The sequence below is a fragment of the Polyodon spathula genome, chromosome 29 (assembly GCF_017654505.1).
Source record: "Polyodon spathula isolate WHYD16114869_AA chromosome 29, ASM1765450v1, whole genome shotgun sequence".
NCBI classification, from domain to species: domain Eukaryota; kingdom Metazoa; phylum Chordata; class Actinopteri; order Acipenseriformes; family Polyodontidae; genus Polyodon; species Polyodon spathula.
This window is the reverse complement of record NC_054562.1, coordinates 980,222-996,108: the sequence shown is the minus strand read 5'-3', so window position 1 is coordinate 996,108 and position 15,887 is coordinate 980,222. Positions and strand designations below refer to the sequence as shown.

Genomic DNA, 15,887 nt, shown 5'->3' with positions numbered 1-15,887 from the left:
ACCATCCTAGTTCATATTGTATTCTAGCAGTGTTATTATTATACACAGTATCCTAGTTCATATTGTATTCTAGCAGTGTTATTATTATTTACAGTCTCCTAGTTCATATTGGATTCTAGCAGTGTTATTATTATACACAGAATCCTAGTTCATATTGTATTCTGGCAGTGTTATTATTATACACAGCATCCTAGTTCATATTGTATTCTAGCAGTGTTATTATTATACACAGCATCCTAGTTCATATTGTATTCTAGCAGTGTTATTATTATACACGGCATCCTAGTTCATATTGTATTCTAGCAGTGTTATTATTATACACGGTCCTAGTTCATATTTATTCTAGCAGTGTTATTATTATACAGCATCCTAGTTCATATTGTATTCTAGCAGTGTTATTATTATACACAGCATCCTAGTTCATATTGGATTCTAGCAGTGTTATTATTATACACAGAATCCTAGTTCATATTGTATTCTGGCAGTGTTATTATTATACACAGCATCCTAGTTCATATTGTATTCTAGCAGTGTTATTATTATACACAGCATCCTAGTTCATATTGTATTCTAGCAGTGTTTATTATTATACACAGCATCCTAGTTCATATTGTATTCTAGCAGTGTTATTATTATACACAGCATCCTAGTTCATATTGTATTCTAGCAGTGTTATTATTATACACAGCATCCTAGTTCATATTGTATTCTAGCAGTGTTATTATTATACACAGCATCCTAGTTCATATTGGATTCTAGCAGTGTTATTATTATACACGGCATCCCAGTTCATTGTATTCTAGCAGTGTTATTATTATCAGCACTGACTGTAAACTGCACTGTGTTTAAATATGAAGCCTGCATTGTAACCCTGTCTGTCTGACACCTAATGAGTTAATAAAGCATAATAATAAATAATAATAATAATAATAATAATAATAATAATAATAATAATAATATAATAATAATAATGCCCTAGTAAAAAAAAACTCCTGTTGTTGACATTAAATTTTTCAGTGCCTTTTGACAAGAGCCATTGCATTGCATCTTCTGCTGTTACCAATGACAAGAATACTTATGCAGGCTTTCACACTAGCCGTGTATCCCTCTGTGCGGGTCTGGTGTTAGCATGCTTATATAACCACCATATAAATTTAAACCGGCTTATAATGTGAAAGACTGCATAAGTATTCTTGCAAAGGCTGTAAGAAATAATGAAACTGATAAACAATATTAGTCAGCTATATATGTTTATTGGTGTAGCTTAAAATAGACAATTGTATTGGCGAGAGTCGTGTCACTCTGAGATTGTTAGAACCGAGCCCCAGACAATGCGTTCACTTCAGTCTTGGGGATTCCAAAACACCCCCTTTTAATGATGTCATTTATGATCCCCCTCCTCACTATACCTGTACACATGACAATTTTTCAAGCCACACAAACATTCCTTTGCATCTGTGGTCTCTGAAATTCTCCCATTCCCCTCATGCAACCAAACAGAGCATAACAGAGAATCCTTCGCAAATGCTCATAAATTGTCATATTTGTTCTCCCTCTAATCAATCTACAATTTATTGACAGAGCCTGCATTCTACAATACCCCACCTAAACTCTGTGCTCAATATCTCTCCATTTGAAAGAACCATACATTCCAAATATTCTAACAATATGAGTACGGACTATCACATTTCCTTCCAGCCCTGAACTCAAAAACCCAAAGTACCACTCAACAGCTTCTTTGTTGAACTTGTAACAGAAAATAACATATTATGAAAGATTAATAAGCACTAACGCAAAAACGATCACAAAATTCCTTACTAGGCTTTCACAGCATTAAAAACAAAAACTAATCTTACATTGGTGTGAAGTGATCCTTAACTGCAAGAGACAATTAAAACTGGTCAGCAGTCAAAAGCAATAGTCTTTAGGCTACTGCTTTTGGTCTGTTATTTAAAATCTCTTTAGTTGGGTTTTCCTTCACCTTAACTCATATGCCAAAATCGTATCTTTACTGATGGAGAGTTCACTAGTTCAATAATACTTTAGGACAACGTTCAAAGTTCCCGAGTAATCGAGATTCACAAGGCTGGCACGTCTCTCTGTTTCATAAACACTACATTGTGTGTGTAATAATATCAGGTATAGGTCACACTGGAAAGTACCTGGAACAACCAGGACTCAGTTTGTTTTAAGTGTGGAGTGATATTTCCCAGTTTCTTGGCTCAAGGGAGACCCCACAGAGGTACGGTGAAGCATATTTAAAAAAATTAAAAAAAAAAACCATGATACAACTAAAAAAGTTTCTCTCACAGGAAAAGCACAGCAATGTGTAATAGAGCACAGGGAAGCATTGTAAACACAGAGAGGTCTGGTAAAGCATAGGGAAGCATTGTAAAGCACAGAGAGGTCTGGTAAAGCATAGGGAAGCATTGTAAAGCACAGAGAGGTCTGGTAAAGCACAGGGAAGCATTGTAAAGTACAGAGAGGTCTGGTAAAGCATAGGGAAGCATTGTAAAGCACAGATAGTGTGTGTGTGTATATATATATATATATATATATATATATATATATATATATATATATATATATATATATATATCTATATTTCAGTGTCCTCAGAGACAGTCATCAACTAGTAATAATAATAATAATAATAATAATAATAATAATAATAATAATTTGCTGATCTCTCACAGTTATGTTGCATTTCTGGTGTTGAGCTGTCACTGTAAACCCTAAATCCCTTCGCTCTCTGAGCGCCGGCCTCTTTATCAAACCCTGCAGCTCCAACCAGTGGATCGCTAACAGTCTCTCTCTCTCAGACAGCACGATTCGAGTTCACACTGCTGTTATAAATAGACGTCCTTTCACAGAACACCCCCTTAACATTTTTCTATGCAGTGGATCTTTCTGGATAATAATAACCTCCAGGTGAACTTGAAAGATGGTGTGTTACATTTTCCAGATGCAGACCATCTTGGTCTGATGTAAACAGGAACCTGGAGTATTGGAATAACAGGAAACAGCCACCCTAACAGTTTAGACAATTCAAATTCCAACCCCCCCCCCCCCCAAAATATTATCAAACTAGGTTTGCCCTTATTTGCAAAGTCAAGCCGGAGCGGGAATATGATAAGGAATCGACAACCTCGCACTCTTCTGACACGTTATGGAATAATCCGCTCCTTTTCCCCGACGGTCACAACACGACCTTCGGTGAACCTTACTCGAGGTGTACCCCGACTATGTTTGGCTAAAGGAAGTACCAATTTACGCAGGTTAAACCAAAGGAAGACTGCTCGAGCTCGACTTAACTACTAATGTATGTAAAAAAGAAAAAAATTTAAGTTTCCCGACTTCTTTCCCCCCCCCCCCCCCCCCCCCAAAAAAAAAGAAACACACACACACACACACACACACACACACACACACACACACACACACACACACACACACACACACACACACACAAAACCACTGCACAGTCAGTGCCTTCCCCCTATTTAACAACAGAAATGTTCCAGGGGAAAACCAGAAGAGACTACTGTTGGTCAGCTGAGCTCAGACACTCGCACTGCAGGCTTTTGTCCATTGAGGACACCCTGGCATTATGAGCACTGATAAATGTTACAGTATAGGATGCTTCCTTATGCTTTCCTGCTTTCCCACCAATCTCTGTGCTTTACAATGCTTCCCTATGCTTTACCAGACCTCTCTGTGCTTTACAATGCTTCCCTATGCTTTAGCAGACCTCTCTGTGCTTTACAATGCTTCCCTATGCTTTACCAGACCTCTCTGTGCTTTACAATGCTTCTCTGTGCTTTCTGGGTGACGGGAGTTTGGAGAGATGTGGGGATCTTTACTGAAGGTTACTACTCTGCTTGAAGCTCCCTATCTGTGTTGGGACATTTTATTTGAGGTCACCGTGCCTGTTTTGTTGGTTTCTTGTTCTTCAAAGTCTCATTACTGACCCAATCCTTTGACAACTCCCGTTCGAGTGGAGTTTCATAACCAGTGAGGGTGGGCAACCCGCACGGACCCTCACTGTTCTGGTTACCTCTCTCTCTAACGCACGGTATCCTGGATCGCCATGGAAATGTTACAAAATGACGATGAACCTGCACTTAGGATCGACGTTTCACTCTCTGACCTTCAAAAAAAAAAAAGTTTTTTTTTTTAAATGTATTCCTGTGACCTTAAACCGGTTTGATATTAGCTTGTGTGCGTGTATGTGTGCGTGTGTATCAGTGTGTGTGTGGGGGGGGGTCTTTGTTTGACAAATGACCCACAATCTACTCGCAGATGTGATTTCCTGTTTTTCTCTTGTGAAGGCCCATTTTCAGCTACCGGAAACCTTCCCCGTGCAGAAAAGCAGCCCTGTTAGCTGCTGAATAACTGGAGTTTGTGAACGAAAACACACAGGGTGAAAATATGAAAAAATATCACTGGCGTGTTCATGATCTTCTCTGTGCTTCACTCTGCTGTGCTTTTACCAGGGAAATACCAAAGCAGTACATTTTGAGATGGGGGCTGGTTCATTATCTTCACTGTGCTTTGAGAAGGGGGCTGGTTCATTATCTTCACTGTGCTTTGAGAAGGGTCTGGTTCATTATCTTCACTGCGCTTTGAGAAGGGGGCTGGTTCATTATCTTCACTGCGCTTTGAGAATGGGGCTGGTTCATTATCTTCACTGTGCTTTGAGAAGGGGGCTGGTTCATTATCTTCACTGCGCTTTGAGAAGGGGGCTGGTTCATTATCTTCACTGTGCTTTGAGAAGGGGGCTGGTTCATTATCTTCACTGTGCTTTGAGAAGGGGGCTGGTTCATTATCTTCACTGTGCTTTGAGAAGGGGGCTGGTTCATTATCTTCACTGTGCTTTGAGAAGGGGGCTGGTTCATTATCTTCACTGTGCTTTGAGAAGGGGGCTGGTTCATTATCTTCACTGTGCTTTGAGAAGGGGGCTGGTTCATTATCTTCACTGTGCTTTGAGAAGGGGGCTGGTTCATTATCTTCACTGTGCTTTGAGAAGGGGGCTGGTTCATTATCTTCACTGTGCTTTGAGAAGGGGGCTGGTTCATTATCTTCACTGTTCTTTGAGAAGGGGGCTGGTTCATTATCTTCACTGTTCTTTGAGAAGGGGGCTGGTTCATTATCTTCACTGTGCTTTGAGAAGGGGGCTGGTTCATTATCTTCTCTGTGCTTTGAGAAGGGGGCTGGTTCATTATCTTCACTGTTCTTTGAGAAGGGGGCTGGTTCATTATCTTCACTGTTCTTTGAGAAGGGGGCTGGTTCATTATCTTCACTGTTCTTTGAGAAGGGGGCTGGTTCATTATCTTCACTGTGCTTTGAGAAGGGGGCTGGTTCATTATCTTCACTGTGCTTTGAGAAGGGGGCTGGTTCATTATCTTCTCTGTGCTGTGTTTTTACCAGGGGGGAAAACAAAGCAGTACACATTGAGCAGGGAACCGGCGGGTGGAGGGCGGGGCTGTCATGGCCATCAATAGGATCAAACTGTAACTCTAGTTCCACTGAATGTATTAAAAGGAGCTCAGTTTTTCAAACATCAAAGGATTTTGCAAAGCTCGGTTGTCGATCGCCTGTGTCTGACTTGCAGCTAACCACAACTGGAACTGCCTCGACGCCAACACAGCTGTGACCACACGCGGCTCTCTGTTTCACGCTATGACACAAGGTTTCAGAAACTGCAAGAAATGTGACACATGAGCTGACCACAGAGAAGCAACGAAGCAGAGAAGCAGTCTGGGTCAAACAGAGAGACTTCTCTTTTATTCCACCCCTGTGTTTAATCGATTCTGCTAATTCTCCTCAGCTCTCGACCTGGTAGAAAGATGCTTCTCTGTGATGGTCTGATTATATAAGCTAGCATGTCCTGAACAGGGTTTTAGGAGTAGAGTTTAGAAAACATTTTCTGTACATGACGTTCGCCATCTTTCAGAGCAATCAGATTTACTCAAACACTATAGTTATTGTTTGTTGCTCAGTATTGTGCAGCTCCCAGCATCCCTCACCATTGCCGCGGTGCAGAGGCATGCTGGGAGCTGTAGTCCTAGCCAGGGCTGTATTGATTGACAATACAATAACTACGGCAGCGCAGCTAGAACTGAAGAGCAGCTCCTGAACTCAGTCAGAGCAGCACTGAGTCCTCCTTGCTGCGGAGCGAGGGGGGGGTGTTTGCTGTCGTGCTGCGATTGTTATTGACACAGCCAGCATTGTCCTTCCTGTGATAATGGATACCATCTGTTATTCAGTAAATCATTGTTAAAAATGAATTATTCTGGTTCTCTAATTCATTATCAACTATTTTTTTTGTTCTCCTGTTTTTCACACTGTACTTTATAAAACAAATGATCCTGGGGTTTTACAGCCACTGACTCCCTATGTGTGTGTGAGAGACCCTGAGCGAGTCACTGAACCTCCTTGTGCTCCGTCCTTCGCATGAGACGCCAAACAAACGAGGTCCTATTGGAAGAGACTCTGCAGCAGACCCTGACTCACTGTGTCACTGAACCTCCTTGTGCTGCATCTTTGGGGTGAGACGTTGTTGTAAGTGACTCTGCTGCTGATGCATAGCTCACACACCCTAGTCTTGTAAAGCACTTTGTGATAGTGGTCCACTATGAAAGGCGCTATATAAAGATTATTATTATTATTATTATTATTATTATTATTATTATATTTATTATTATTATTATTATTATTATTATCTTCTCTGGAACGTAAAGCCCGGTGGTTCTTTGTGTGTGTAATTCGGTATTCCCCCCAGCTCAAGGCTTGTGCTGGGAGTTTCACAGCAGTGCAGGTCTGTGTGTGATATCCCAACTGTGGTTCTGTAATTCATTATCAAGCATTGGGTTGCTTGTTATTTTTTTTTTAAAGAAGAAATCAAAGCTTACACTACAGGAAGAGCCAAATTAACAGACTCCCAAGAGAGTCAGTAGCCTTTCTCCCTGGGCACTCAGCCCAAGACCTTTCGAAAAAGCCTCACAGTCACAAACCGCAAGCTTTGCAGGAGAGAATGAGCTGCTAATCGCTCAGCATCTCTGAACCGTTGAAGAGACAGATCTACCGCGTGAATTGTACTCTACAGCTAATAGATGGAGAGACGGCTCACAAGCCAGCTGCTGACTCTAACAATCATCATAATTGAGTCTCTGTGGATGGCCAAATGCTGCCTGCTTGTTCATTGCACAATACTTAGAAGCTTCCAGTTCGTTTGATAGAGTTTCCATTGCATAGGCTGGTGGAATAAAATTTACAATGCTTTGTAAACAGCAGTGTGATCCAGTCCTGCTTTCACTAAGAGTTTAGTAATCAGACTCCCGCTGCACAGCAGTGTGATCCAGTCCTGCTTTCACTAGGAGTTTAATAATCAGACTCCCGCTGCACAGCAGTGTGATCCAGTCCTGCTTTCACTGGGAGTTTAATAATCAGACTCCCGCTGCACAGCAGTGTGATCCAGTCCTGCTTTCACTAGGAGTTTAATAATCAGACTCCCGCTGCACAGCAGTGTGATCCAGTCCTGCTTTCACTAGGAGTTTAATAATCAGACTCCCGCTGCACAGCAGTGTGATCCAGTCCTGCTTTCACTAGGAGTTTAATAATCAGACTCCCGCTGCACAGCAGTGTGATCCAGTCCTGCTTTCACTAGGAGTTTAATAATCAGACTCCCGCTGCACAGCAGTGTGATCCAGTCCTGCTTTCACTAGGAGTTTAATAATCAGACTCCCGCTGCACAGCAGTGTGATCCAGTCCTGCTTTCACTAGGAGTTTAATAATCAGACTCCCGCTGCACAGCAGTGTGATCCAGTCCTGCTTTCACTAGGAGTTTAATAATCAGACTCCCGCTGCACAGCAGTGTGATCCAGTCCTGCTTTCACTAGGAGTTTAATAATCAGACTCCCGCTGCACAGCAGTGTGATCCAGTCCTGCTTTCACTAGGAGTTTAATAATCAGACTCCCGCTGCACAGCAGTGTGATCCAGTCCTGCTTTCACTAGGAGTTTAATAATAAGACACACCTGAGCTTGTTAGCTAGACACACTGGGGGCTGATCAAGCTGGTAGTGAAACCTGGACTGGATCACACTGCTGTGCAATAGGAGTCTGATTACCAGCCCTGAATTCTTTATATAAAGAATAAAACCCTGCAAATAAACAGTTTTGTTTGTTATCTGCAGCTGGTCTACAGCAGTCATGTTGTGACATGCTGCACAGACTGTTGAAAACTGTGGTTAAAAAAATATAACGAATTATTCAAAACTCCTTATCCAGGCTTGAGCAGGTCGTTATAACTTGAATACCTATCTTTAAATAAAGCCATTTCGGTCCCAATTGTGTGTGGGTTATGTGTATGTGTGTGTGTGTGTGTGTGTGTGTGTGTGTGTGTGTGTGTGTGTGTGTGTGTGTGTGTGTGTGTGTGTGTGTGTGTGTGTGTGTGTGTGTGTGTCAGTGTCTGTGTGTGTGTGTCAGTGTGTGTGTGTGTCTCAGTGTGTGTGTGTGTCAATGTGTTGTTGAATGACTTTTTGTGTAACTCTTCTCTCTCACTAGACCAGTGAAAAGTCTGCAGTGAATCTATGTGCTTCTCTGTTAAAAGGTACTTTCAAGAATCACAACATCACTAACGAGGGGAAGAAACGAAGCGCCATGAGAAGAGAAGAGAAGGGACGAGCAGCTCCTTAACTCACAAAACAACACACCATATAGCAATCGCAAAGCCCACAAAGTCTGAGACCAGCACAAGGTGCATAACACTTGCAAACGCAACTCATAAGGTAACTGTTAGACACAACGTTTGGGCTTCAACTGAACCGCACTCTGCTACACAAAATCAAGTTAACTCAAACTGGTCTAAAAACAACAATTAAAAATGTTACTAAGTTACACAGCTTAATCATTAACCGCAGTGTAATATGCAGTTCTTGTTGTAGCCTGCACCGCTGTGAACCCCTAGACAGGAGCTCCGGCAAATAAAAAAGCAGACAGTTACTCGGTTTTCTCAAGTTGTGAGTGAAAATAAACATTGTCGGGACCGCTTTCTTAAATCGTTTCCCGGCGGAGCTGAACCCGACTAATCGTTCCAAGTGCAAGATAAAGTCGAAATATCCTGAGAAAGGAGAACATTAGTCTAGTTCAGTCAGCGATATCTCATTTCAGGCTTTTCTGTTCGTTTGTGCTTTAGAGCGGCGAGCTGGGTTCAAAGTGTCGCTTCATTATTATGAAGCCAGGTGGCAGCGTGTTTAATGATCGCTCACCTATAGCCGCGTTTCAATTAAAGGGAAGCCAGGAGTTAGAGACATAGAGAGAACTCTGTCAACAGACCCGTTTCACAAAGGCTGAGCAACTGCCATCTGCTGTGAATGCATTTGAAATAAGCTTTTGTTCTTTTTGTTTTTGTTATATATATATATATATATATAAATATATATATATGAGACTATGTTATGATCTGGGTTTAGAGTCGAGTCAATGGAATAACTATGTGATATATAGTATAATATTATCGCCGCTAGACCTATAGCAATATTACATATAGTATAGTATACTTTCTTGTGCGCACCTGTCACAAGTCAACAGACCCGTTTCACAAAGGCTGAGCAACTGCCATATCAACACTGCTTGGTCACCTCGAAGATCTCATGGTTTCTGCCAGCAAGCTTCACAATACGTTGACGTATCGCTCTGATAACCGAATATATAAATAAGATAAACATCTGGAAGAATATGAATATAGGGAATATATATATATATTATATATATATAGATATATATATAATATATATATATATATTATATGTATAAACACTGCACACACGTCAATCTCAAACCAGCAAGCTTCACAATTACCAAATCGCTCTGAGACCGAATGCTATTCAACTAGTCCACAATTCATAAAGCATAGGGAACCATTGTAAAGCACAGAGAGGTCTGGAAAAGCATAAGGAAGCATTGTAAAGCACAGAGAGGCCTGGAAAAGCATAGGGAAGCATTGTAAAGCACAGAGAGGTCTGGTAAAGCATAGGGAAGCATTGTAAAGCACAGAGAGGTCTGGTAAAGCATAGGGAAGCATTGTAAAGCACAGAGAGGTGTGGTAAAGCATAGGGAAACATTGTAAAGCACAGAGAGGTCTGGTAAAGCATATTGAAAAGCACTGAACAAAACTGTAACCCCTGATGGAAGTTATGCAAAGCCAAGGGGGTGCTGCCGCACCCCCAGCACCCTGGGTAACAAAGCCCGCTTAGTAGGGGTTACCCCCCAAAAATAAATAAATAGATAAATAAATAAATAAATAAATCGTTGGACAGCTGAATTAATTTACAGCTAACAGGAGATGGACGGAAATGTTATTTCATAACAAACGCGACTCGAAGAACAAAGCCTCTTTCTTTTCTCTGAACTTATCAACAGTTGCCAATTATCAAGTTCAAATTTATTTTTAAAATGTATCTGTCTGTCTATCCACAGTATCTCCAGCTGTCTGTATACACACGAGTATGTCTCTCTCTCTCTCTCATATATATATATATATTTCACCCCGCAAAACAGCAGAATTAGCATGTTTTGTCGTCGATTTTGTCCTCTGATGGAAAAACGACCCCAACCTTCTCTGTTGCAGTTGAAAGAGAATAATTTGTGCAACTCTAGAGCTGGAATACGACCTTCTCGCGCCTAATTAATGCAAAACAGGTATTTGAAAAAAGCAGATTTAGGCATACATTAACCCCGCTACCGCCGTATTTTAATAAATTTCATTCATTATAGTATGGTGGGGGCGATGGCGGTTTTAAATTATTTAAAAAAGTAGTATGATGTCAGACCCAAAACATTTGTCATTTTCATGTTACTTTCATTGAAACAGTCTTATTATATAATATAGCATCAATAATAATAATAATAATAATAATATAATAATAATAATAATAATATGCAGCTTGTATGAATTTTTTGTATTATTGTCAGCATACGCTACGGACGAGATCTTCCGCACTATGACTTAAAGCGTCTGTATCCTTCTGTACTCTGAAAGATGTGTTTTCCTTCTTAGTAAAACTAAAAATATCTACTTGAAAACGAAGAAGCCGTGAACAGTGTGTGTATATATAAATAAAAGGTACCGCTACGGATATTATATCTTGTGTTTGTGAAAAAGCAGGCGTGGCTACTGTTTTTTGAATAAAGGAAGCTATGCTTATATTTTTTCATATATATTATATATGGTTTCATATATATATATATATATTTATATATATATATATATATATATATATATATATATATATATATATATATATATAAATTTCATTTTAATTTCTACGCTTAGAAGTTTTGCAACCACGCCGATAAATACCAAACAGCTGCGACCTGAGCCCTCGCCTTTAAGAAAGAACATTATTGCTCAACTTTTCGATAATACAGGTCTGTTGTGTCTGGTCTATCCTAGAGGATACTCACCGTACACCGAGATGAAACAGAGAAAGCGGATTCCTCGCCAGCGGTGTCCCATGGTTTAAAATGCGCCCTTCTGCACTGAAGTATAGAAGAGAGATCTCTCTCTCTCTCTCTCTCTCTCTCTCTCTCTCTCTCTCTCTCTTTTTGGGGCGGCACTTTTGAGACACATCTCCCTAATTTTACGAGTCTGTTTATTATGTTTGTGATACATTTAACATTATAAATAACCTGTTTGAATGACGTTTTGTCACAAGAACCCAGGGAATTTTATTTATTTATTTATTTTTAAGTACCTTGTCTGGATGCCGAGAGGATTGTGTATTTGTGTACTAGCCGTATAGCTATAAAAACAAGCGAGAGAGGGTTCGAGTGACCTGTTTAGCTCATCTGTTTACAATAGATACACCTACATGGATAATAAAGCATAGGGAAGCATTGTAAAGCACAGAGAGGTCTGATAAAGCATAGGGAAGCATTGTAAAGCACAGAGAGGTCTAGTAAAGCATAGGGAAGCATTGTAAAGCACAGAGAGGTCTGGTAAAGCATAGGGAAGCATTGTAAAGCACAGAGAGGTCTGGTAAAGCACAGGGAAGCATTGTAAAGCACAGAGAGGTGTGGTAAAGCATAGGGAAGCATTGTAAAGCAAAGAGGGGTCTGGTAAAGCACAGGGAAGCATTGTAAAGCACAGAGAGGTGTGGTAAAGCATAGGGAAGCATTGTAAAGCACAGGGAAGCATTGTAAAGCACAGAGAGGTCTGGTAAAGCACAGGGAAGCATTGTAAAGCACAGAGAGGTGTGGTAAAGCATAGGGAAGCATTGTAAAGCATAGGGGAGCATTGTGAAGCACAGAGAGGTCTGGTAAAGCATAGGGAAGCATTGTAAAGCACAGAGAGGTCTGGCAAAGCATAGGGGAGCATTGTGAAGCACAGAGAGGTCTGGTAAAGCATAGGGAAGCATTGTAAAGCACAGAGAGGACTGGTAAAGCATAGGGAAGCATTGTAAAGCACAGAGAGGTCTGGTAAAGCATAGGGAAGCATTGTAAAGCATAGGGAAGCATTGTGAAGCACAGAGAGGTGTGGTAAAGGATAGGGAAGCATTGTAAAGCACAGGGAGGTGTGGTCAAGGATAGGGAAGCATTGTAAAGCACAGAGAGGTATGCTGGGAGCTGTAGTCCTATAGCCAGGGCTGTCCCGATTCATAATACAAGAAGTACGGCTTTGTGCTTCAATCAGGCGTCTTAAACAACTTCTGAAAAGTCTCATGCGTTTGACAGCGTGTGGCTCCGTATTCCTTTCCTCTCGCTGATTGAAATCACTTGCAAGTGTGGCCTATTAAAATCATCCATTAAGTTAGACAATCACTAGTTTGCCTGTTTTGACAGCACTGCCGGGTGTTCAGTTCCAGGGGCTTCATTTATAATGTACACTGCAAGTCAATACCGAAGCAATGGGGTGCTCTAATACGTGTGCACACAACTGTAAATAAATGAAACTGTTCACATTTTACAGAAGCTACCGCAGTGAAGATTTATTTCAACATTAGCAAAGGGTAAAACAAAACAAAAAAACGCTCTAAAATGTAGGTTAAAACTAAAAGTTAAAACTGGTGTTAGCGCTAAACCTTCAATATAAACGCGGCAGAATTCCAGGTACAGGAACACAGTTTAGGTTATGGCGACCTCTTGTGGTAGAAGATGGGATTGGGAGAGGAGAGGGTTCTTATGGGTTCTGTATTTAGCAGCGAGAAGATGGTTGTTTGTGTTTAGTTCATGTTAGAGCGGGAAACATCAAAAGTAATTTAAGGGATTGTAAACAAACTGGACCACCAACAACTTAGCTACACACATTTAACTATTTCTCATAACCCCCCCTCCGGTGTCAAAGATCCTGAAAACGAGACGACTTTAGACCATGTATGCATTTGGAAAAACAGTTGAAATAAATAATTTTGTTTGGAAGCTGAGTTTATCACACAGGCACGCCTCCCACTCGTTTCTGCCGTGTGTAAGACGTCAAACCCGCCGGGACAGAGCCACGCATGCTCCAAGGCCATTTCAGCAGCTTATAACGGCACAGAATAGCACGCATGCGCTGTCAACACGTGATTAACGGGAGCCCTCCTTCTGCCTCCACTGCGGCTGCGTTCACGGGGGATCGTTCTGCGCAGAATCTGAACCGATTTAGCCAATGGGCGTCCGATTCTGCACCGATTCTGCGCAGAACCAGCTCCGACTCGGACTCCTCCATTTCTGGAAGAGAAAGGAGGGGTGTTACAAAATACAAAAATAATCGAAACAGCCAACCGGCCCTTTTAACGCGGACGTTTCCACATTCCCATCAAAACTGAACGTAGAAATTGACTGTAATATTTATAACAGGGGCTCACTTTGACAACGCGGTATGTCGGCGAGGGAGGAATATCAGCACCCCCCCCCTCTCCCCTGTTTTAAGAGATAGGGCAGAGGGGGGAGAAGCATGGCTGCTCTGCGGAGCTCCCTCGTCGGCTACGGCGTGTCGTCCGGGTCGGAGAGCGAAGGAGAGGCGGGCACCCCGAGTCCCCTGTGCGCGGACAAACCCCGGCGTTCATTGCAGTTAATAATAAACCGACCGCTTCGTTGCAACACGACCCAAACAAAAGTGAAATCGTTTTATTTAGTGTCGTACTAACTAAGGTGCTGCATAACCGAGACGTTTATATAACGAGTTATTTAACACACACGATGTTGCTACCGTGCATAGCAGCTGAGACGCTTAGGGTTAGCGCCGTATAAATTGTTTTGCATGCACAAGATTGATAATTACAATCTGCGATTAGTGTTAGCAACAGCGGCATCTACTGTCAATCCCGCGGCAATGCAACAACAATACCTATATTGCATGCATTAGTAATTCACGAAGGGCATGTCAGCTTCTGACCTGCAGCGCTGAGCAGGTTTGAGAATGGGATGGGTTTCCTTGTTAGGCTTTGCAAAGAGGCAGGCTTCTTAACAATACTAGCGCAGGCATGCGATTTAAAAAGCCTGTACTAATAATATTCTTAGCGAGGGGTTTGCTTTGTGTCGGATTGCACCGGAACTGTTTTTGAGAGGTTTACACTAATAACTCGCATTTACATGCACGATCGATCTATCTATCTATCTATCTATCTATCTATCTATCTATCTATCTCACAATTAACAATATACATACCCTAATCAGCGAATTAATAATACAAAGGAAATACATTAAGAGACAATAATAATAATAATAATTGAATCCCCACAGCTGCATTAAATTTCTCCCACATTTCTCTCCTGTTTTAATCCCGCAGAGCAAACAACAACGCCGGAAAACCTGGGAAAAACTTCCTGCTGGAATCCGGCGACACCAGCACCGACGAAGACGGCTCCGATCCGGAACCCGTTCCCGTTCCGGAACTCCTGGAGACCCAGAACAACAAACTCCCGGCTCCCAGGCTCGGAGCAAGCTTTCCGGGCTGCAGCGTCTTCAGCAACCCCTTCAGGGAGGAGAGGATCGAGCAGCTGAGCGTCTTGCAGAGGCATGTGCCTCTGACGCTGCAGCCCAAGCCAGCCCTGATCGGGGGCAGGAAAGTGTGCCTTCTCTACCGCCAGCAGGGGCGCTGTCGCTTCGGACGCAACTGCAAGTTCGCTCACGACAGCGAGCTGCAGACCCCGGTCCCGAGCCCCGCCGGCTCGACCCAGACTCCTGCCGCAGAGCCGGCGGAACACCAGGACCGTTCGGAACCGGGCCAGCCCAGAACCGGGAAGAGGAAACCGGGTTTGAGCGACACTCTGCTGCCGCCCAAGCGCTCCATGAAGAATTACCAAGCCCAGAGAGCGAGGGAAAAACCGTGGGCGTTATAGAGGGAGAGAGAGAGACTGTTTCAATATGATAACAAGGGAACATTATTCAGCAGCTTTCACTGGACTCTATGAAGCTGAGGGAGTTCATTCTATATAGAGGGGGTGCAATTCAATATGTTAACAAGGGAACATTATTCAGCAGCTTTCACTGGACTCTATGAAGCTGAGGGAGTTCATTCTATATAGAGGGGGTGCAATTCAATATGTTAACAAGGGAACATTATTCAGCAGCTTTCATTGGACTCTATGAAGCTGAGGGAGTTCATTCTATATAGAGGGGGTGGAATTCAATATGTTAACAAGGGAACATTATTCAGCAGCTTTCACTGGACTCTGAAGCTGAGGGAGTTCATTCTATTCCTGTTACCCTTTCAAAACCGCGTCGCTCTCGAGTTGTCGTCTTTGTAAAAAAGGTGTATTAAAGTGATTTATTTTAAAACCAGCCTGTGCTTTGTCGTGTGTGTGTTTCGTGGATGAAATCATCACCAACCGTACTGAAAATCTGGGGAAATTGTCCGAAAAATAGGCTAATTAGGGCTTGCAGAGAGTGAAGTTCGTGTGG

The 15,887-nt window shown here is 42.0% G+C and overlaps 1 protein-coding gene across 1 annotated transcript in view; it reads right to left on the bottom strand.

Annotated features, from left to right (window-relative positions):
* Positions 1-15,276, bottom strand: part of LOC121302102 (SLAM family member 5-like) — a 24,014-nt gene extending 8,738 nt beyond the window's left edge. Inside the window, exons 1-2 of the mRNA XM_041231922.1 lie at positions 15,160-15,276; positions 14,796-15,063 (exon numbers count right to left, since the gene is read on the bottom strand). Of these exons, the coding sequence (XP_041087856.1) occupies positions 14,796-15,063; positions 15,160-15,276 (385 nt within the window). The remainder of the gene's footprint in view (positions 1-14,795; positions 15,064-15,159) is intronic.
* Positions 15,277-15,887: the final 611 nt, after the last annotated feature.